The 22,746-nt window shown below is 33.0% G+C and overlaps 1 protein-coding gene across 2 annotated transcripts in view; it reads left to right on the forward strand.

Moving 5' to 3' along the window:
- LACE1 (lactation elevated 1) overlaps positions 1-22,746 on the forward strand; it is a 133,329-nt gene that overhangs the window by 45,760 nt on the left and 64,823 nt on the right. For both annotated transcript variants that reach the window (XM_004673751.2, XM_012724463.1), the window contains exon 7: positions 9,320-9,378. In XM_004673751.2, coding sequence (XP_004673808.1) covers positions 9,320-9,378 — 59 coding nt within the window. The remainder of the gene's footprint in view (positions 1-9,319; positions 9,379-22,746) is intronic.

Raw genomic sequence — 22,746 nt, forward strand, 5'->3', positions numbered from 1 at the left:
AGGCGGCAGGCGGGAATCGAACTCATGCGGAAGTGGCTTCAGATTCTCAGTGCTGTGCTTTAACCCGCTGCGCCACCAGGGAGGGCCTCTTTTGTGTATTTTTTTAAAAAGATTTATTTATTTATTCATATAGAACTGGGGTACAGGCCAGAGATGCAGAGGGTAAGAGGATTCACCAGACAGAGAGGGGAGCAGAACAGGCAGATCAACGAAGTACACTGCTGAGGGGAGCAGCGGATGGGTCAGAAGTCTGCCTCGCCATATGGATCTCCTCCAGGGCAGGCAGGAATCGAACTCATGCAAAAGTGGCCTAAGCCTCTTAGTGCTGTGCTTTAATCTGCTGCGCCACCAGGGAGGGCCCTCTCTTTTGTGTATTTTGCAGTTAAAAACAAATGCACAAAGGTATCATTGAAGCCTGTGTCTTAAATTATTTTGCTTATGTTTTCTTCTATGAATTTTATGGTTAAGTTTTATACATGGTATGAATCCTAATCGTTTGCATGTAGGTTTTCTCTGTATCCCAAGACCATTTACTGAAGAGATTTTGTTTTCTCCAATATATATTATATATTTGGCTCCATTGTCTTAGATTAACTGTCCATATAAGTGTGGGTTTATTTCTGGACTATTAAGTCTATTACATCGTTTTGTGTTTCTGTGTCTGTGTTTTCATTCCAATACCATAGAGCTTTGATTAGTAGAACTTTGTAGTGTAATTCAAAGTCTGGAAGTATGATACCACAATTTTTCCTCATTTTTGACAGAATTGCTTTGATTTTGGGGGATCTTTTGTTGTTGCATATGAATTACAGTAATGTTCTGACTTTTTTTTTTTTTTGAAAATGCCATTGAAACTTTGCATTGGTATGTATATGGCTTTGAGTAAGATAGCTCTTTTATCAATGTAGATTCTTCCAGTCCAGGATCAGAAAACATCTCCATTTCTTTGTTTTCACCATTGAAAATGATGTCATCTGTGGGTTTGTCATATATAGCCTTTGTTATATTGAAGTATGTTCCATCCATCCTCATTTTTGAGGGTTTTTTATCACAAGTGGGTGTTAAATCTTATCCAATGCTTTCTCAGCATCTATTAATAAGATCATAAGGTTTTTATATTTCCTATTGTCGATGTGGTGAATTATGTTGATTGGCTTTTAGATTTTGAGCTACTCTTTTTTTTTTTTTTAAATGATTGATTTATTTATGCATACAGAACTGGGGTACAGCCCAGAGGTGCAGGGGTGGTGAGAGTATTCACCAGAGACAAAGTGGGGAACAGAACAGGCAGATTGATGAAGTACACTGCTGAGGGAACAGTGGGCTGGTCAGGAGAGGTCTGCCGTGCCATGTAGATCACCCGGGGCCAGGGATCAAACTGAGCACTTAAGGAGCTATGACTAGTTTGCAGTAGTGTTGCGCTTTAACCCATTGTGCCAACAGGGAGGGCCATGAGCTATTCTTGTGTCCCTGGAATAAATATTATTTGGTTATGATATATGATTTTTTAAATGCATTATTGAATTCATTTTGGTAAGATTTTATTGAGGATTTTTGCATCAGGGAAATTGATCTGTATTAGTTTTTTTTTTTTTCTGTTGTCTTTGGCTGGTTTTGGTATCAGTTAATATTGGCTTAATAAAATGTGTTTGGAAGTATTCCCTCTCTCAATTTTTTGGAAGAGTTTAAGATGGATAGGCATTAGTTTATCTTTAAAGGTTTGGTAGAACTCACTAGTGAAAACATCTGGTCCTGAATTTTTGTTGGAACACTTTGATTACTGTTTCAATTTCCTTGCTTATAATTGATATGTTCAGATTTACTATTTCTTCTTAATTCAATCTTGGATAGTTTTATATTTCTAAAAATTTGTATATTTCTTCTAGGTTATTCAACTTAGCAGTATTCAAATGTTCATAGATGGTCATCTCTTACGACCCTCTGAATTTCTGAAATGTTGTAAATTCTCATTTTCTCCCAATTTTCTCTTGTGAACCTAGTTAGAGGTTTATCTATTTTGTTTATTTTTTCAAAGATCCAGCTTTGGTTTCATTAATCTTTTGGACAGTCTTTTTGATTCTTATTTCATTTAATTCTGCTCCAATTTTTATTAATTCATTCCTTCTACTTGATTTTGTTTCATCTTTTTCTAGTTCATTAAAGAGAGATACAAGATTATTTATTTAAGTTCGTTCTTGTTTCTTGACTTGGTGTTGCTATTTTTGCTGTGTTCCTATCATTTCTGGTAGGCCGTGTCCTCATTTTAACTCAAGGTATTTTTTAGTTTCACCTTTGATTTCCTCATTAATCCAAGTCATTCAGTAGTGTGTCATGGCATTGTGATCAGAAAAGACACTTGATAAGGTTTCATTCTTCATGAATTTATTGATACTGTTTTGTGACCCAGTGTGTGGTCTATGTCTATGAAGCCCTTATGGTCCAAGTTATTGTTTAACGCTGTTGTATCCTTATTTATTTTCAGTCTGGTTGATATGTCCATTTGTTAAAAAAGGAGTGTTAAATTCCCTACCATTTTTGTGTTGTTGCCAATGTTTGCTTTTTCAGATCTGATACAGTTGCCTTATATTTTTCAATGTTGCTTCATTTGGTAAACATATATTGATGACTCTTCCTGATACTATGTTTCCTTAAATAGTATATGGTAACCATCACTGTCTCTTCTTACCTACCTTTCTTTGGGTCTTACTTGTTTGTAGGATTGTTTTCTAACCCTTATTTTGAACTTATGTTTATTGTTGGTATAGAGATGTGTTTCCTGGAGACAGTGGAAAGTTGAGTTTTGTTTTCTGATCCAACCAGTCATTCTGTCACTGATTGATCAGTTCAGTGCATTTACACTTAGGGTGATTATTGCTATATGAATATCTCCTGTTGCCATTTTGATATTATTTTTCTGGTTCTGTTCTATTTCCTTGTTCAGTCTTCTGTGAATGTTCTTCTCTTTGATTTACATATGAGAGCTCCTTTCAACATTTATTGCAGGGGAGGGCTAGTGTTTATTAATTCTTTTGGTTTGTTTGTCTGTGAAAGTATTTATTTCTCTCTCATATCTGAAGGAGAGTCTTGTAGGAGCTAGTATTCTTCCTGGCAGTTTTCAATATTTGAGTATTTTGAATACATCATTGCATTCTCTCCTTAGATTGGGGTTCTTTTTAATATATGTGGTGCCATTCTGATTAGTATGAGATAATATTGTAGTTTTGACCTGTATTTCCCTTACTAAAAGTGGTGGTGGACATTTTCCAATATACTTATCAGCTTTCTGGATAACCTTTTTATGAATTTTTCTTTCAGCTCTACTGCTTATGTACATATTGGATTGCTTGTTTATTTTAATTGTTGAATTGTACAAACTTTTAATATCTTGGATATGAACTGCTTGTCAGTATAATGTGTGAGCATTTTATCTGATTCAATAGGATATCTACTTATACTTTCTTTCACTGTTGAAGAGTTTTTCAGTCTGAGATAATTCCAATTGTGGATTTATGCTTTCATTTCCCTTGCTGTAAGGGTCAAGTTTCCAAAAACCTCTTTGTCATTGATATCAAGAAATGTCACCTATGTTTTCTTCTGTATATTTCATTTTTGCAGGTTTTATATCTAAATTTTTAATCCTTTGGGAATTTATTTTTGTGTATGGAATTAGAGACTAATCCAAATTTGTTCTTTTCTATATGGCCTTCCTGTTTTCCTTGCACTATATGTTAAAGTAATTTTCCTTTATCCATTGTATGACTATGGCTCTTTTACCATTAAGTATTGATATATATATGGAAAAGCTTTTGATGCTTTTCTATTGATCAAAGTGTTTATCTTGATAATAATATATATATTTTTAATACTGTTGCTATATAGCTTATACTTTAAAGTTATCAATTAAACCTTGATTTCTGTCCTTTTTTTTTGAGCATGCTTTTGTCTTTTGAGGCTTTTAAGAGTTTCACATAAGCTTCAATATATTTTGTTCAATTTCTTTAATGGTTATTGTTGCCATTTTTTAAAAAAAAGATTTATTTATATGTGCATGCAGAACTGGAGTACAGGCCAGAGGTGCAGGGGTGGTGAGAGGCTTAACCAGAGACAGAGTGGGGAGCAGAACAGGCAGATCATCCAAGTACACTGCTGTGGGGAGCAGTGGGCCTGCCAGGAGAGGTCTGCTATGTCATGTGGTCGCCTCCAGGGCAGGCAGGGATCAAACTCATGCTAAAGTTGCTTTAAATTCTTAGTGTAGTGCTTTGACCCCCGTGCCACCAGGGAGGGCCCTATTGTTGCCATTTTGATGAGAATTTTGTTAAATATATGTATTGCTTTTGGTAGATTAGTCATTTTGATTATATTAAGAGTCTCCCTGTCCATGAGCATGAAATGTATGTTATGATCTAAACCCTTTAATACCATCTTGTAATTTTCACGGCATTTGTCCTTCACCTTCTTAGTTATGTTAATTCCTAGGTATTTGATTTTCACTTTTGTGAGGGGGAGCAGAAATTATGAACAGAATTACTTTCTTAATTTCTTTTTCTTCTGGTTTGTTGTTTATATATAAAAATAACAGATTTGTATATGTTGATTTTGAGTCTGTCACTTTATTGTATACATTTGTTTTCAATAGCTTTTGGTGGAATTTTTAGGGCTTTCTATATATAATATTTACAAATAATGATAATTTCACTTCTTTTTCAAATTGAATTTATTTCACTTCTCATTGCTTTAGCAAGAGCCTGTAATGCTCATTTAAACAATTGGTGACAGTGGGTAGGTATCCTTGTCTTTCTCCTCATTTGAAGCCAAAGTTCCTGTTCTTCATAATTAAATATTGCATTGTCTGTAGTTTAAAAAAAAATTGTCTTTGTAATGTATATGTAGATTCCTTGTACTTCCATTTTGTAGTAAATGGATGCTGAATTTTATCAAATATTTCTTTGCATCTATTGATATTTTGTGTTTACTTTTGTTGATATAATGTATTGCTTGTTGCAACCCTGGGATAGATTCCACTTATCCAAATAAGCTCATAATGCTAGTATGTGATTTTAGCAAAATCACTGGTTAATATGGAAAATTCAAGATTTTTATGTACATGTAGCAAATAACTAGAAATGTAATTAAACAACTTTCTATAAATTATGAGACACAAAGTAATTAAAAATTAATCTAGTATAAGACCTCTGTTACCTCTGTACTGCGAACTAGAACACATTGCTGGGAGATATTAAAGAAGATTTTTTAAAAATGGAGTGATATACTATTTTCTTGGATTGGAACATTAAATATTATAAAAGTGGTACTTCATTCCAAAGTGATCATAATCATAAACCTGTTTGCTATTTTTCTTGGATAAAAATATAGCAATTGTTTGTAAATTTTACATGGTAATAAAACATACACTGAATAAGTATAGCTCTGTATATGATATCTATACTATACTACAAAAGGGTTTTACCTTATATCTTAGTTGTGGTCTGATTGTATCTATTAAGCATAGTAAGCGCTGCTAGTCACAGTATGGTTCTGAAAAACTCTGTTAAGTGTTTAGGATTCTTAAAGACTTTGACTCTAAACTAAGGTATATGCCAATTACTGATTGGGAATGCAGAAAATTATTTTTAAAGTGCTGAATATCAAGTTTCTTTATCTTTTAAATAAGATGGAAATATTTATTTTGTAGAATTATGATTATGTACAGTATTTAACAAGTTGCCTGATTCCTAGTCAGTATTATATATGTCTTAATTCCTTTTATTTGTCATTTGTCTTCAGTACTTAACTTCAATGTAGCCATATAGAAGAAATTTGTGAATTTGTCTTAAGTTGAATATAAACTACAGTATGTCAAATGGGAAAATTTAACTAGCTGAATTATCTGAACATTTAGTAAAATGCTGTTTGAACTCCAAGTAGTTTTTTTAAAAAAGAAGCTAAGTAGTTGTTACTGCTTAAATGGTCTAAAGGTGCCATTTTCTTTTCAAAAAATCTTAAAAATAAGAATTAAAGTAAGGCTCTCCTCGAATGGTCAATGAGATTACTTCCCTAAAGCCATGTAATTATTTTGTTAGTTTAAGGAAAACAACTTTTAAAGACCTGTCTTAAAAGTTTTTCTTCATTTAAGCTGATGCGTACTTATATAAGTAAGCATTATTCATCCTGTTAGTTTTGACACTTGTATTTTTAAGGAAAAGATCTGCATAGCCGTGTGAAATTCCAAAGTATTTATGTAGATCTTTGTAATTATTTAAAAAATCCTCTTTGCATGTATTTCATCTGTAAGTATTATTATAGTCATTCACTGTAGAGAATGTAGAGGTCCTTATATCGTTCTTAAAAAATGAATGTCCCATAATTCCAGTACTCTGTATTATCTGACCAAGTGCTCATTTAGCTCTGTTTAGAAATCATTTAAAAATTGTAGGCAAGAAGTTCTGATGAATTTTAAAATAGTATTTAGTAAATAATGACAAATGTTGACATAAATGTATTGTAAAATCTGTATGTCTAAGAAAAATAATATTAACTAATATTAAGAATTTTGGTAGCTGAATAACAGTTCAGAAAATGGATCTATTGCTTTGATAATTAGCATAATATTTGAATTGCAAAATCTTCTCAATATAATGAGTATAGTACTTTTTCACTTAAGTACCTTATAAAAATCTTAAAGGTTTCAAGCCAAAAAAATTCTGTTTAGAATTTTGTTTAGAAAATACTTATCAGAGTATGGAGTTTGAATTATAGAGACTTATAAAGGCTTATTTTTTAAAAAGTTAATCCTCTAAAAATTACACCTTGAAGACTTAGAGGCGTTGTTACTATACTTTAACTTTGCTGATGAGTGAAAATCTTTTAATCAAGAATATTACAAGTGGATCTTTACATTTCTCATTGCCACTAGCCTATAATTCTATAATCGTGTTCTTTGATATTCATTAATGCATGTCTTTTTCCCCAATAAATTTTTAAAAATTATTGATGCATAATAAGTGATACATATTTAAAGGGTACAGTTAAAAAAATTGACACACACACACACACACACACATAAAATCACCATAATCAATACGTTGAACATTTTCACCACACCCAAACTTTTCCATGACTCCCTTTTCATTTCTTTTTTTATTTATTACTTTTAAAGATTTATTTATTTTATGCATACAGAACTGGGGTACAGGCCAGAGGTGCAGGGTGTGAGAGGATTCACCAGAGACAGTGGTGAGCAGAACAGGCAGATCCATGAACTACACTGCTGATGGGAGCAGCGGCGGGGCAGAAGAGCTATGCCCCACTGTATGGGTCACCTCCCTGATGGAGGATTGAACTCACACTGCAGTGGCTGTGATAGCCTCATAGTGCTGTGCTGTAACCTGTTAGGCCACCAGGGAAGGCCCCTTTTAGATTTCTTGCTACCTTTCTTTTTCCCCTTCCCCAGGCAATCACTGTTTTGCTTCCTGTTGTATTTGTTTTCTTTTTCTAGTTTTATATAAAGATACCATGTGTATCTTTGCTTATTTGGTCTGATCTCTTTTCTCTGTATAATTATTTTGAGATTCACTTACTTTGTTGTTTGTGTAACAGTTTATCCTTTTTATTGCTGAGTAATATTTCTTTCTAGAGCTATTTCTACAGTTTATCTATTCACCTAATAATGTACATTTGTACTGCTTCCAGTTTTTGACTTTTAAAAACAAAACTTCAATTTTTAGCTGTTATTATCAAAGCTGCTATAAACAATTTTTTAGAGGCTATTTGGCCACTTACTGGCATCCATGGCTATTAACTCTTAAATTCTTTCTACCTTTCCCAGCAACTTGGTAATTAGGGAAGACTATGAAAATATATAACATAGTAGTCATTATCTTCATTCTACCCATTTGAGGTTTTGTTATAGGGAAGAAAATATTTTATTATGAATTTTGAAATCCTAACAGCCTGACCTTCCTAATATGTTACCTTCCTAATATCCCCAAATAAAAATTTTAAATGTAGTTGAAGTCTCTACACCTTAATTAACATTTTCAAATACTTTCTTCATTGTTATAATGTTATGATGTGTATTTTTCTAAAGAGAATATGTTTTTTAATGATGTTTTATTTCCATAAGTAAATATGGCAGGTGAAGTTGTCAAGTTTTCTCTAAACAAGGAATTAGAGACAGGAGGCATTTATGCAATACTTTAGAAAATTGAGATACAGAATCTGATTTATAGTTTTTATTGCTATGAAAAATTTTTACTGCTGTTTTTTAACTTTTTACTTTTAAAATCTCATTTCTTATACACCTGACTTTTAAAAGGAATGTTTTATGTACAATAACATTTCAACCTCTTGAAAAAGTACTTCTTTCTAAATTTCCACTTCTAAAGAAAATTATACAAAGCTTAAATTTTTTTGTCTCTTTCCACTTATTTGCTCTTGACATTGTGTGTGTGTGAACACAGGTATAGTGTCATACGTATATACATCTATCTATAAGTCACTATTCTAAGATAATAAATATTACTTAGTTATGGTATGTAATTGCTTGAAATTTATAGCCTATTAAAAATGGAGTTTTAATTTTTAGGTAGTTTCTTTTAATGTAAAGTGGCCTTAATGTCAAATATATAACTGTCATAGAAATATGTGCACAGTTCTGTCTACTGGTGTGTTTTAAGAGGCTTATTTTATTATACAGTTCTGGGGTACAGACCAGAGGTGCAGGGGCAGTGAGAGCATTCACCAGAGACAGAGTGGGGAGCAGAACAGGCCAACTGACGAAGTACACTGCTGAGGGGAGAAGCGGGTGGGTCAGGAGAGGTCTGCTGGCCATGTGGATCACCTCACCAGCTGGGGATCCAACTTGCACTGAAGCTGCTGTGGCTAACTTGCAGTGCTGTGCTTTAACCCGCTGCAACCAGGGAGGGCCCACTCTATGTATTCTTTACTGACAACTTTTATTATAGATTGAGAAAGGGAGAATATGGTTTTTCCCCAGTAGAATATTACGAACCTAAGTATTATATACTTTAAAAATATAACCTAATTATTAGGGTTTTGATCATTTATGATATCTCCACTTTTTCTTATGGTTTAAAATTAATTTGATTTAATGTCTTTGGTTTTCTTTTGTGGTTACTAATATTTTTTTCTTAATAAGAATATAGTGACTTTTGTGTGGTCTTGAATAGAAATCAATTTTGGTAACTTTTCTTCTCTTTTGATCCTTCATCTCTTTTATCAAGTGCATTATTTTCAAGTGCAAAATATAAGCTAGCATTATCCTGTAAACTAAATAAAAAACAAATACCTTTTTTTCCAGATCTCTACAAAAATGGACTCCAAAGAGCGAACTTTGTACCATTCATAGCTGTTCTGAAGGTAAAGAAAATCACTTACTTATATTCAGTTATTAATATTGAATGACAAAGACTTATGGGATTGCCATGTCTTACATTCAAACAGAATTTGTTTTGATAATTAAAACACTAACAGAGAATAGAATTTTTTATATGATATCATTAATGTGTACAAAGAAAAAAATTCAAAATATAGTCTAAATTATTGTCTAACTGAAACATTTGGTAGTTTGCATTTTATAAATTTTAATTTGAGATTTGCTCATAAATATTATAGTAGGATGTTTAAACTTATACATTGATTTCTAAAAAAATGTTTAATGTTCCTTGTTTCCTTCAGGTTAATGGCCATTAATATGTTTTGCAGCTATTAAAGTTGCTATTCTAGAGTAGCATTATTACAAAAATATTCTAATATATTTAAATGTGATTGCCATCAAGTTATCATGAAATTATGTCAAGTTGAGGCACATAAATAGTTTAAATATTTGTGTGTATTATCACTGCATAGAGTTTAAAATAGTCTTCATTACAATATGATTAAGAATAAAATTGTCTCCTTTTTCAATGTTAATTTAAAGTAATTTTTACATAATTATTCAGTAATTTTATATTCTACTAGTATTTATTGAGAACCTACTATGTGAAAAGTGCTACATCAGGCACATGAATAATATAATCATGAAATAGGACGGATTTGTTGCTTTTAAATCATTTATCAGGCATATAACATGTGTACTAAGACCTGTAACACAAAGCAAAATTCAATAAGTATCAAAAAGAAGCATAATTATTGCTTTAATATAATTTCCATTATTCTTAGGTACATAATTTTTCACAATTCTTAGCAACATATCTGAAGAAAGGATAAAGTTGCATTAAAAAAAAACCTTAAACCTTAATTTTTATCTAGTAGAAGTAAAAACATTTTATCTTCAAATATGTAAGACACAGTAAGACAATAATTTTGAAATATATTTTAGTTGGAGTTGTTGTTGGTGCCAAACTTTATTTCCTGTGCTATTTTGACCAATTTTAGGTTCCTAGAGGATTTGAATTTCTCTGAGATATTTTTAGATGTAGGGAAAAGTACTTCTTGAAGACTTATGCTGTTAGTACTTCTTTCCCCCTTATATTCATGTGTTACCATTAGGTAGAAAGTAAATTTGTTGTGTTTTCTCCACAATAAAGTAATTAATCTGTATATACCCCTAAATCTAAACAGGGACACAAAGAACAATAGGTACTAAAATTGTATCTTAATATAGCATAATATATACAAAATGTAAAGAGGGAAGCTCACAAAATGAAACTAACTAAAAGGTTTTTAGTGAACTTTGGAGTTGTACTTTTTTAAAAAACAAAAGCCTTATTTCTTGGCCAGTACTTCAATATAGAATAGCATTATTAATACAGAACTAAATTAGCCAGATTTAATTTAGTTTCTTTTCCCACAGTTAATATTTTTGAAGAGGAAAGACACATAGAGAAGATGAATAATCTGTTTGAAATCAAGTAAGAACTGAGACAAACAATAGCATAATTTAAAAATCAAAAATGACCAGGGCAACTAAATACTAGATTGGATGAGAAAAGATCTAAAATGTCCCATTTATTCACATGAAACAAAGCACCAGACAGTGAAATAATCAAGAGAGCTGGTTTCCCTGGTGCTTTGTTGGTGACTATGAGTTTCTGTTGTAAGGAGATGTTGTTTTGGACCATGGCAGAGGGCTGTGAGTCTCTAGATGGTGGGCTGTGAGTCTCTGAAGGGGTGTCATCCTCTACCTCTGGACAATCACAGTGTTGCAAACCAAGGTTATCTCAGTAAGAAAAAATAATACAGTAAAATAACAACAAAAAATGGCATTTACCTATCCATATATACTAGTGAGAGTTACTATCTCAATTTGGTCCAGCTGAGTGGAAGTAAATCTTTAAACAAATGGAGAATCTTAGTTTAATTAATAGAGAAATTTATTTGGGGGTGAAGTACAGTGCAAAATCCATTTTTCTCCTTTACATTCTCCTCTGTAAGCCAATTGATAATAATTTTGTAATTCACTACAATAACTTGTGATTTGTTTTGCTTGGAGCATTACAAAAAAGCAAATACTTAGGAACCAAAGTTTTTAGTAAATAATTTTACAAGGCAGTAGGAATAACAAGGAGGACTAACAAGCTGTTAAAAAATAAAATGTTCTATGTTCATACAGTGAAATATTGTTCTGCTAAAAAATGGAATGAAATTCTTACATATGCTCCACTTTAAACGGACCTTGAAAATCTGCTCAATGAAATTAAGCAGTCACAAAAGGACAAATATTATATTATTCCATTTATATGTGGTACCTAGAAAAGACAAATTCATAGAAACAGAAAGTAAAATAGAGGTTTCCAGGGGTTGGATGAAGAGGGCCAGTTATATTGTTTTAGAGTCTCTGGGATGATATAAAAAGTTTTGGACATAGTGGTAATGTTGTATAACATCATAAATGTACTTAATACCATTGAATTATACACTTTAAATGATAAAATTTTGTGATTTCTATAATTTTTTAAAATATGAAAGAAGAAAAGTCATAGGAATAGAAAGGAAATAAACATGTTCAGGTACATTTTCTCTAGGAAGCCTTCCTATGGTATATTTCTTGAGACAAAGCAAAGCAACAGTTAAGCAAAGCTCCTCCCCCACCTCCATTTTCTTATATTTTTCACTTTTTTTTTAAGTAGGAGGGCCTCCTTTATCTGTGTCCTTTAGTTTTCTGACTTGCTGACTTTTCCAGCTCCAAGTCTGGAAAATGTAAGTCACAAAGAAAAACAGAGAATTTGCCATTCAAATTCCCTCAAGTCCCTAGCTGTTCTTCTTTTCCCCACTTTTCAGTGTCTTCTTAGATTGGTTTTACATGTAATTTCCAGGTTCTCAATTGTATATAGTAAGTCCTTGTCTGCTAATTTTATCATCTTTGTTACTTATGGTTTTGATTCTCTAGTCTGGTTCCTCAACCCCATTCCCCACACCTTAGTGCTTCCTGTTTTCCTGCTTCTTTGGAAGTTAGTAATTTGTGATTGGATGCTAGACATGGTCATTACACTGAGTGACTATCTTATTCCTTTAAGGCTGTAGTATTTTATTTTGGCGAGTGGTTTTGTTTCTTGCAGGTCAGCTTGAGTCTTTTGAGGCAGTTTAAAGTTTTGTGAGGTCATGTAGAATAGCCTTTACTTAAGGAAGATTTTGGCCCTGGTAGATGTGGCACTTCTAGAATTTCTACTGAATTCCCTTTATGTTCATTGAAGTCTTTCTATTCTGGCTGTTTAGAATGCTTGTATTTCCCAGCTTTGTGTGGATTATTTTTGGTCCAGTCTTGGAAGTTTCACTCTATACTTGTGCAACTTAATACTTATCCAAAGATTAAAGACATTCCCTTACAGATATCTCTGCATTGCCACCTATTTCATGTGCTGAACTCTGCCACATAAGGCTCCACTTCCTCAGTTTCCTAAAGCTCTGGTGATTCTCATCATGACTCTTTCCAGTGATGCGTCTAGAAATTGCCTCTAGACAGAAAGTTGGGGAAAATGTAGTGTTTGCTTGCCTGATTTATTTCCTGCGTCTCAGGGATTATTACCCTTTGCTATTCATTGTATTATGGCTGATATCAGATGCTTTGCATTTTTTAAAAAAGATTTATTTATTTATTCATATAGAACTAGGGTACAGGCCAGAGATGCGGAGGGTGAGAGGATTCACCAAAGACAGAGCAGGGAGCAGAACAGGCAAATCAACGAAGTACACTGCTGAGGGGAGCAGCGGGCGGGTCAGGAGAGGTCTGCCATGCCATGTGGTCACCTCCGGGGCAGGTGGGAATCGAACTCATGTGGAAGTGGCTTAAGCCTCTCAGTGCTGTGTTTTAACCTGCTGTGCCACCAGGGAGGGCCTGCTTTGCATTTTTTTATCCAGTGTTTTATAAAGATTTATGATAGGAAAACAAAATTGAGTTCTACCTACTTTGCCTTAGTCAAGCACATAATTTTAATTATAGAGAAGAAGAAAATAAGGTTTTTTTTTTTTTGTAATTTGGTAACTCAGAGATAGATTTTTCCTTCAATGCAGAAATATAAATAGAATAACTAAAAAACCATTGATGGGCATATGTTTTTCTCTCACATTTAGTTAAATAGATGATGGTACAATCACATGAGGGGTACAGTATAGTTATTTGGGATATATTTTCAAAAATCTTTTGATATGAAAAGTAATACAGATAATATGAGTTAAAAAAACTATGATGTAAGAGTATATTATTTTCTCAATTGCAGAAATAATATACATGCTTAGGGAAAAAACTGGAAGTAAGTATCCCAGAATATAAATAGAATTTATTTTTGAATAGCGAGATTATAGATGATTAAAACTTCCTATTTTGGGGCCCTCCCTGGTGGCGCAGCGGGTTAAAGCACAGCACTGAGAAGCTTAAGCCACTTCCGCATGAGTTCCATCCCCGCCTGCCCCGAGGAGACCCACATGGCGTGGCAGACCTCTCCTGACCCGCCCTGTACTTCGTCGATCTGCCTGTTCTGCTCCCCACTCTGTCTCTGGTGAATCCTTTCACCCTTCGCATCTCTGGCCTGTACCCCAGTTCTATATGAATAAATAAATAAATCTTTAAAAAAAAAACAACTTCCTGTTTTAGGCTGTTCTAAAACTTGTGGGACAATTATTTTTATAGTAAAAGCCATTTCTATGAGGTAAATCTTTGCCACTTCCTAGGAAATCAGCAGACCTGAATAGAACTGCCCATACTAAAAATTGAAATGTTTGCAAAAAGCAAAATGGATTGAATATGGATTCTACTAATAGGAGCTTTTATTAAAAGAAATGGAATGGCAGGTATAGGAAGAAAGCAGCAGGATTAGATGAGAGAGGGAGACCTGAACTAACAGATAAGAGTGCATGAAGAGTATATTTGGGAAAAAGAATTACTGGAGATTTTTTTGTTAAAGCTTTTCCATATTTTAAGAGAAATAAAATAGTTATATACATATAAATAAGCGATTAGAGAAGAAACAAGCAGTCAAGAAAACAGACTTCTAGTAGACCATTAAAAATGTGAAGAGTATCTTAGAAAAAGCAAATTAAGGAACCAGCCCTTCTGAATATAACAACAATGGTAAAGGAACTAGAGTATGAAAAACATTACACAAAATGAAGCTATAACAGTGAGAAGAAAAACTACTAGAGATGGTACTAGGTATGGAAATCAGACAGCAAAGCTCAAACATTCAAGCCATTCCTCTTTTTTAAAAAAAAGACCATAAGGCCCTCCCTGGTGGCATAGTGGGTTAAAGCACAGCACTAAGAAGCTAAAGCCACTTCAACATGAGTTCGATCCTAGCCCCAGAGGTGACCCACACGGCATGGCAGACCTCTCCTGACCCGCCCACTGCTCCCCTTAGCAGTGTACTTCATCAGTCAGCCTGTTCTGCTCCCCACTCTGTCTCTGGTGAATTCTCTCACTGCCCCTGCACCTCTGGCCTGTATCCCAGTGCTGTAGGCATAAATAAATCTATCTTTAAAAAAGAGCAACCATAAAGATAAAATAGAAGAGTAACATGGCATATAATTGAACTTTAAGGACAAAAGAAATCTGCAGTTTACATAGAAGAAGATTCAGTGGGGGAAAAATCAATCTGGACTGAGACTTGTTTGTATTTGGTAGATGTTAGAAAAGACTAGTTTTTACTAGATTAAAAAAACTTTTTTTAAAAGATAATGCTCTTTTATCAACTACTTGTTAGGAACATTTAAATCTACATAGTATTTTTGGATATTGTAGGTAGGAATTTTTCTGTGTGTGTTATTTGGTAACTCAGACATGTATTTTTCCTTAGATGCAGAAAATAAATAGGATAACTGTTAAAAACCACTGATGGGCATTTCTTTTCCTCCCACGTTTAGTTAAATAGATGATGGTACAGTCACATGAAAGGGATAATGTAGTTTTTAAAAAGAGATAATGCCCTTAACTGAAATGGAAAAAGGCACAAAATGATGTAAAAATAAACTATTATATTATTAAAAAAAAAGAGGTAATGCCCCTTAATCAGCTAGCTGTTAAGAATATTTAAGTCCACAGGTAAGCATTTTTGGGTATGACAGGAATTCAAGCCCTCATGAAGCTTCTTGAACAAGTTATAGGATTTTATATCACCAGTCAAAATTAGAAAGAAGAAAGTGTTTTTTTTTTTTTTATAATTTGATAACCTAGAGATATTTCCTTCCCCAGTTTTGAGATAATTGACGTAATACAGCACTGTATTCATTTACATTGGAGATAAGACAATATTGGTGGTAGCCTTTGTATTTGATTCAGTATTATCTTGGCCTATCAGTCAGACATAGTACTTTTTTTTGAAATCATGTGATAACTTTTGTAATTCATTGATTTTGTAATTCATAGAATACTAGTCTGTGTTTGCAAAGATGATGCTGAAATTAAGACTTAATGGACAAAAGAGGAAAGGGAATTCATTATGAGGGGAAAAGCACAGGGGAAAGACAAAGAAATGTCAGAATTTTAGATTGAAAATTTTGTTTTAATAATTCATTGATATTTCACAAAATATTGTCACTTTTCTTCAGTTTAGTTGAGGTTTGTTTGAAACTCAGATCTTCTCAGACCCCATTCCTAATAAAAGTAGCATGTTTTGTATTGTATATAGTAAAAAATCATTTTGATAGTCAATATTCTCTTATTTATATAAGAAAAAGATGGTTCATTATGATTATTGTGCCTGCTTCAAATTTGAAACTTCTTGCTAACCATATGGCATAATGTCATGATTTTACTGATTTATTATTGAAGACTGTTGGGGTTTTAATAAAACTTAGGTTATTTTTCCAGTGTGTATGAACAGATACAATTAATTGTGAAAGTATTTATTGATACCGACATAGCACCATTCTATAAAATTAAATATATTTCTTCATCTCTTCACTGCACTGTTTTTAAAAGTAGACTGTGATAAACTATAGCAAGCATTTATAAACCATAGCCAGTGGCCAAACCAGGCTTGCCTTCTGTTTTTGTAAATAAAGTTTTAGTGAAAAACCTCATGTTTGTTTCTTTATTGTCCACAGCTATTTTCACACTGCAGTGGCAGAATTGAGTACCTACAATAGAAACTTATAAGTTCCCAAGCCTACATTACTTACAATTTGGTTCTTTATAGAACGCCTTCTAGCCCCTGATTTTTGAAATATACAAAGCACAGAGAAACAGACAACTGTTTTAAGAATATGTGTAAATAACACTTTTCCCTATGAACTATTCTTTGCATTCTATGTTGGCAATCATGTGTCAGCACAGATTAACTAGTAGATCTTGGGGAAAGTGGCATGGTAAGAATTTGCTGGATAAATGATTGGTAAAAGGGAGAAAGCTTGATGAATCAAAAGACTCAAGTGTAGACCACTGTCATTTTCAAGTAACTCAGTAATGACAAATAAGAGCTTTGGTTAAGATCTGCCTTCTTATGAATATATTTATTTTAAAAGAATATGTCTTAAATGTGCATTCATTGAATAACATTCATTGAACATAATCTTATCGCATTGTAAATATATATTAAAACGATTGTGTTTGAAAAGAAGAGAGGTTGATCAGAAGACTATGATTAATTTCTTAGGTTAATAACAAGTGGATTACTCTCCCTCTCTTAGTTTTATTGTGATAGTTGACATATAACATTGTATTAGTGTAAGGTATACAGTAAATTTGATCCATATGTATATGTTGTGAAATGATTACCACAATAGTTTTAGTTAGCATCCAGTACTTCACCTAGTTGTGGCTTTTTTCTTGCCATGGAAATGCTTAAGATTTACTCTCTTAGAAACTTAAATAAACAGCACAGTTACCATGTCAAGTCAAGTATGTAACTATGGTCATTGTGTGTATATTATATTCCCAGAACTTATGCATGCCAGAATAAATTTACTTTTTTTTTTTAAAGATTTATTTATTTGTGCATACAGAACTGGGGTACAGGCCAGAGACTCAGGGGTGGCGAAAGACTTCACCGGAGACAGAGTGGGGAGCAGAACAGGTAGATTGACGAAGTCCACTGCTGAGGGGAGCAGTGGGCGGGTCAGGAGAGGTCTGCCCGGCCATGTGGTCACCTCCTGGGCAGGCGGAGATTGAACTCATGTGGAAGTGGCTTTAGCTTCTCACTGCTGTGCTTTAACCCGCTGCGCCACCAGGGAGGGCCCGAATAAATTTACTTTTAACTTGAAGTTTGTACCTTTTGACCATCTTCACCCATTTCACCCACCGCATATCCTCTCTACCTTTGGCAACTACCAATCTAGTCTGTCTCTATAGGTTTGGAATTTTTAGATTCCACATATATTTGAGATCATACAGTTTTAGTTTTCTGTCTGACTTATTTTTTTTGACTGAACTGCTATTATTTGCTTCTTGATAAATCGATGCCTTTGTGAGCATTGTTTTTCTCATCTGTTAAAGTTCCAGCAATGCATAATATGTTAGGTATTTTATACTTGCATAAACATTTGTCTATATACTCTTGCACTTGCAATTTCATAAACTAGTTTGACTCATTACATAATGAGTTCTGAAATAGATAAATGCTCTTAATAACTTTTAGAGCTATAAAAAATTTTTGTTAACTTACCTTTTATGATTTTTCTTTTCTTTTTTAAAGATTTATTTATTCATACAGAACTGGGGTACAGGCCAGAGATGCAGAGGGTGAGAGAGTTCACCAGGGACAGAGTGGAGAGCAGAACAGGCAGATCAACGAAGTACACTGCTGAGGGGAGCAGCGGGCCTGGGCGTCAGGAGAGGTCTGCCGCGCCATGTGGTCACCTCCGTGGCAGGCAGGGATCGAACTCATGCAGAGTTGGCTTAAGCTTCTTAGTGCAGTGCTTTAACCCGCTGCACCACCTGGGAGGGCCCTTATGATTTTTCTTAATCAGTTTAACAATGTGGACAAAACTAAAGTACTTTTCCCCTCCCCACCCATGGAAAATGTTCCTGTGAAATATTGTAGATAGTGACAGAATGATAGATTCTGTTATCAATATTATAACACTTTAATGCTTATTCATAATGACATTTTAGCAAGTAATATTTTTCTTAAGTTTTTAAAATATCTTTTTTAGAATAATTGTATCAGGTGATTAGTAGATTATTGAAGTCTGGTTAAAAATAACTAAGGCACTTTACAATATAATTTTCTCTTTGATGAATGCCATATAATAAAATTAGAGAAAAATAAGTTACTAGCATTAATTCATAAATATGAATTTTTTTTCCATGATGAAGAGTTGTCCATTTGGAAAGATCCTAACCTGATTTGGGTAAACATTTGTTGGGTTTAAACATGCAGCCCATGAAAGTACTTTGTAATCTAAGATGGTAATAGTTTTGCTGCTGTGACTATTATTACTATTTTTATAATATTTGTTTCATGTTCAAGTATTGACATGGTTTCTTCTCCTCAGTGTTTAGTGGCTTTCAATTTGTTTATATCCCTTACATAAACTTAAAAAAAAAAAAAGCTATGTTAGTCTTTGTGTTTTTGTTTTCTGAGGAGCTTTTCCAAAGAAGTTTTATACATATAGTGAACTCTTTGAAAACTCTTCTGAAGATGTGATCTCTATCATTAACTTCAGAAAAATTGTTTATAACTCTTAGATAAAGTGGTTCAACAGTCTGTCTTTGTCCTACCACCTGCATTAGAATTTATAAACAAGCTAAATGTATATTTAACATTTTTTTCCTGCCACAGTTTTCAATTCACTGGGGAAATTGATTTGTCAGTTCGTTCATTATAACTTTCAATACTAGAGCTTTCACAGGACTAAATAATCAGGATCAGCCTCTGAAGTTAGTGTCAACCCCCCTGATCTCCACGATGTTGTCACCTGAGTCAGCCTAGCAGGGATTAACCCTTTGTTAGTGTGATAATGTCTTTACTTATGAGTTGGCTTTTTAATACTTAAGATTGAAAAAAACCATAGAACAAAAGTTGTAAACTGGACTCCTGAATTGAAAAGAGTTGTGGCTTTCTTCCATAGACCACACAAAGGATTCATTTGAATTTTAGTATTTAATATTTTAAGATACAAAAAATATTAGTTGACTTGTAAAATATTTTGTAATTATCAAGTTTTAGGTTAAATAAATTAAGGACATCTACATAAGATATTTTTATAAGCTAACCTATTACATATATTTGAGAAAATGCATTTAAGAAAATCTGTTATAGTAACAGATATTAAACTTCATTTGTGCAGTGTCCTTGAAAGTAATAAATGTCTAGGGGAAAAATTGTTGCGATGTGAAATTAAAATGTAATTCTGTCTGCTTTTACATCAGTATATACATGTTGCATTCACTGGGGCCTACATATAGAAAAATAATTTGGGGTATATGCCTTTTAAAATAATATTTTCTGTAACTGCCTTATATTAAATGAAAATAAAGAGTTTCCACGAAATATGTAAATTATATATTTATATCTAATAACACACAGCAAACTACTGCTTGTATGTAAAATATGTGCTTTTAGGTCTTAACTTCTCTTTTAGAATAATAGTAATTTTTGGTCAAATTATAGGAAATCAATTCATTGATGACAAAAATGGTTTAAAGGAAGTGTATCTTAAATATGAATTAGTGTTTCTTTGACTCATGAGATAAATTAGTTTAATTACATGTGGCAATTTTCTTGGCTAGTGATGTAATGTGAAATAAAATTCTTTCTCCTCCCTGCAAACTCAAGCCAATTAATAGAACTTTTAAGCTCTTTGTCATAGGCCACCATGGAGGTCTGCAGAGAAGAACTTTAATCCAATAAACATTTCATTTAGATCATGAAAAGAAAACATGAGGAGAAGCTCCTGTAAGAGAGGGTGTTACTATGATTCCAACCATGAAGAGCTGAGAGGAATTTGCCAAATTAACCAAGAGGTCCTCATATTTAACACATAAATGTGTCAAAACTAACAGAATAATTATTTAATTTGCTTGAACTCTATATTGAAAAAACTCTAAAAAGCCACGACTGTTTTCTTCAAAGCCTTCACTGTTGGTCTGGGTGGACAGGGCAAAGGGAGGTTGTGAGAAACCCAGATAGCAAATAACACTGGCCGAAGCTGGTCAGAAAAGGGAATAGATAATTAGACGTAATTAGCGTGTATGAATTGTTGTCTCTCTGCCCTTAGCTTGAATAAATTTTGAAGAAAAAACCCTAGTGGTGAAAATCCTTTGATGTAGGAAGAGTCATTGTGGCTTGGCAGCATAAAGGCAGTGTTTTATACTTCTTACATAATGGTCGTGATACAGAAAGAGTGAATGGACTCTGCACCCCCTGTCTGCTTCATAGCAAGAACTTTTGGATTCTCTTGAAACAAAATGCATCACAAGTTTTCAGTTGTTAGTAATGAGGTAGTGGACCTCATCAGGGCTCAGGGGAACCATCTTTAGCTTTTGTTTAAATCTTAATCACGTTATTTTTTTCTTTTTTGGAAATCTATTTTCTTAAATCAATACTTCTTTTCCCTTCTTTGCTTGCACCTCCAATAAGAAAGAGGAATAATGATCCAGAAAACTTAAGTAAAAGAATTAAATGAAATGATCAAATGAAAGACATTTATTTTTGTGTTTTTAGTCTCATATAAAAAAGGTGCTTATTATATTCCTTTTTTGACTTAGATAAGTACAATTCTAGTAAGCTTGTCTTATAATAAAATGTACAAACTTATAGGGAAAGGATTTAGATTATTTTTTGAAAGAACTTATCTTTCAAGTTGAAGTTGCACAAAATAAAATAAGTATATTCCTGTTTTATTTAAAGAATGGAATAAGTTTGCTTAAAAAAATTGGGTAAAAATATATTATCTACTGAATTTGCTGCAACACTTTCTCATTTGAAAAACCCAGTGGAAATGAAAGTTTGGGAACCCAGATATCTGGATATTTTATACCTATCACTTGGAAAACAAATTATTCTTGACAGAGCATTGCATTTATTTTGACATATCCTGAGACTTGAAATAACAAATCATCAAAATGCAGAATTATTTTATTCTGGTAGTTGAATTATGTTTACTTTGACAATCAAAATTTTTTTAAATTAACCCTTGGCAAAAATAAATTATTTATTTTAGAACTATAAGTAAATCATGCATTTTGAGGGGGAGCTGAAACAGTTTACACATTATCCTCAACATCAGAATAGTATTCTGATAAGTTTTATATTTCTGATAAATATTCAGTCTCTTCCATCAGCTATTAAGAGTTATATTAAAAAATATCCTATCCTTTAGACACATATATGTACAGATTTCCTTCTAATTAATATCCTTCTTTTAAAATAGTTTAATTATAAGACTTCAGTAGTCATCAGTGATCCATTCTTTAATGTGTAATCTATGAATCTATTTTTATAAGTGTCACTTTGCTTTAGTGTATTTTTGTTCTGACGTTTTGATTCTGGGTAGACTTCTTTCAAGCCACAATGCTCTGAGGATGCTTTTGGCTACTTAACCCATTTTGCATATTGTGCCATTTGTAGAATAAAGTAGCCTTTTATACTTGAAGTTGATTTGAACTCTGAAAGGCAACACCTGAACATCTCACAAAACTGGATAATTATGGCTGATTGTGTTTTTCAGGTATAGGTCACAGGAAATTCATTTGGGGTAAAGTATGTACAAAGCTAAGAAATATGCAGATTTTCTGTTGTAGGATTGTGTAAAAATTATTTACAGTTAATACTTGCATAAAGGTTAGAAAGGTTGATGAAGTGATATTTAGTTTTGCTTTACTATTCACTGCATGTCAGAATGTAATTATGACTGATTCATGAAACTGTCTTAGAAACGAACCATCTTTATTAAAATGCTGATCAAGATAAGAGCTGACAGTAATAAAGAATAGAACATTTTAGTCTTGTTGCTTTTGAATGATTGCTAATTACCCCAGAGGTCATGTATAGTGCTTGGTAGGATTCATTGACATTATTTCTTTTAAGTCTGCTGTTTCAACAACATCTGAGCATGAAGACACAAACTGTGTGTACAGTGAACAATAGTTTGGCCAAGTTTTTGAGCCTTAACATGTATCCAAGAGATCTTTTTCTGCTATAGTGAATTTAGCTCTCTCTCTCTGGGCTATATAGTATATGAGGGGTGTGTGGTACAAAATACTTTGTATACTCATTTACTATTGACTGTATCTACACTTCCCATTTTTAAGTTGGTGTTAAAAAGTATATATAGATCACTGAGGCATTGTCCTCTGAATACATTGTCCTCTGAATACATATATACAAACATGAAATTGTGATATAGAATCTG

Source organism: Condylura cristata, unplaced genomic scaffold, assembly GCF_000260355.1.
Source record: "Condylura cristata isolate star-nosed mole 26May11 unplaced genomic scaffold, ConCri1.0 scaffold00001, whole genome shotgun sequence".
Classification (NCBI taxonomy): Eukaryota; Metazoa; Chordata; class Mammalia; order Eulipotyphla; family Talpidae; genus Condylura; species Condylura cristata.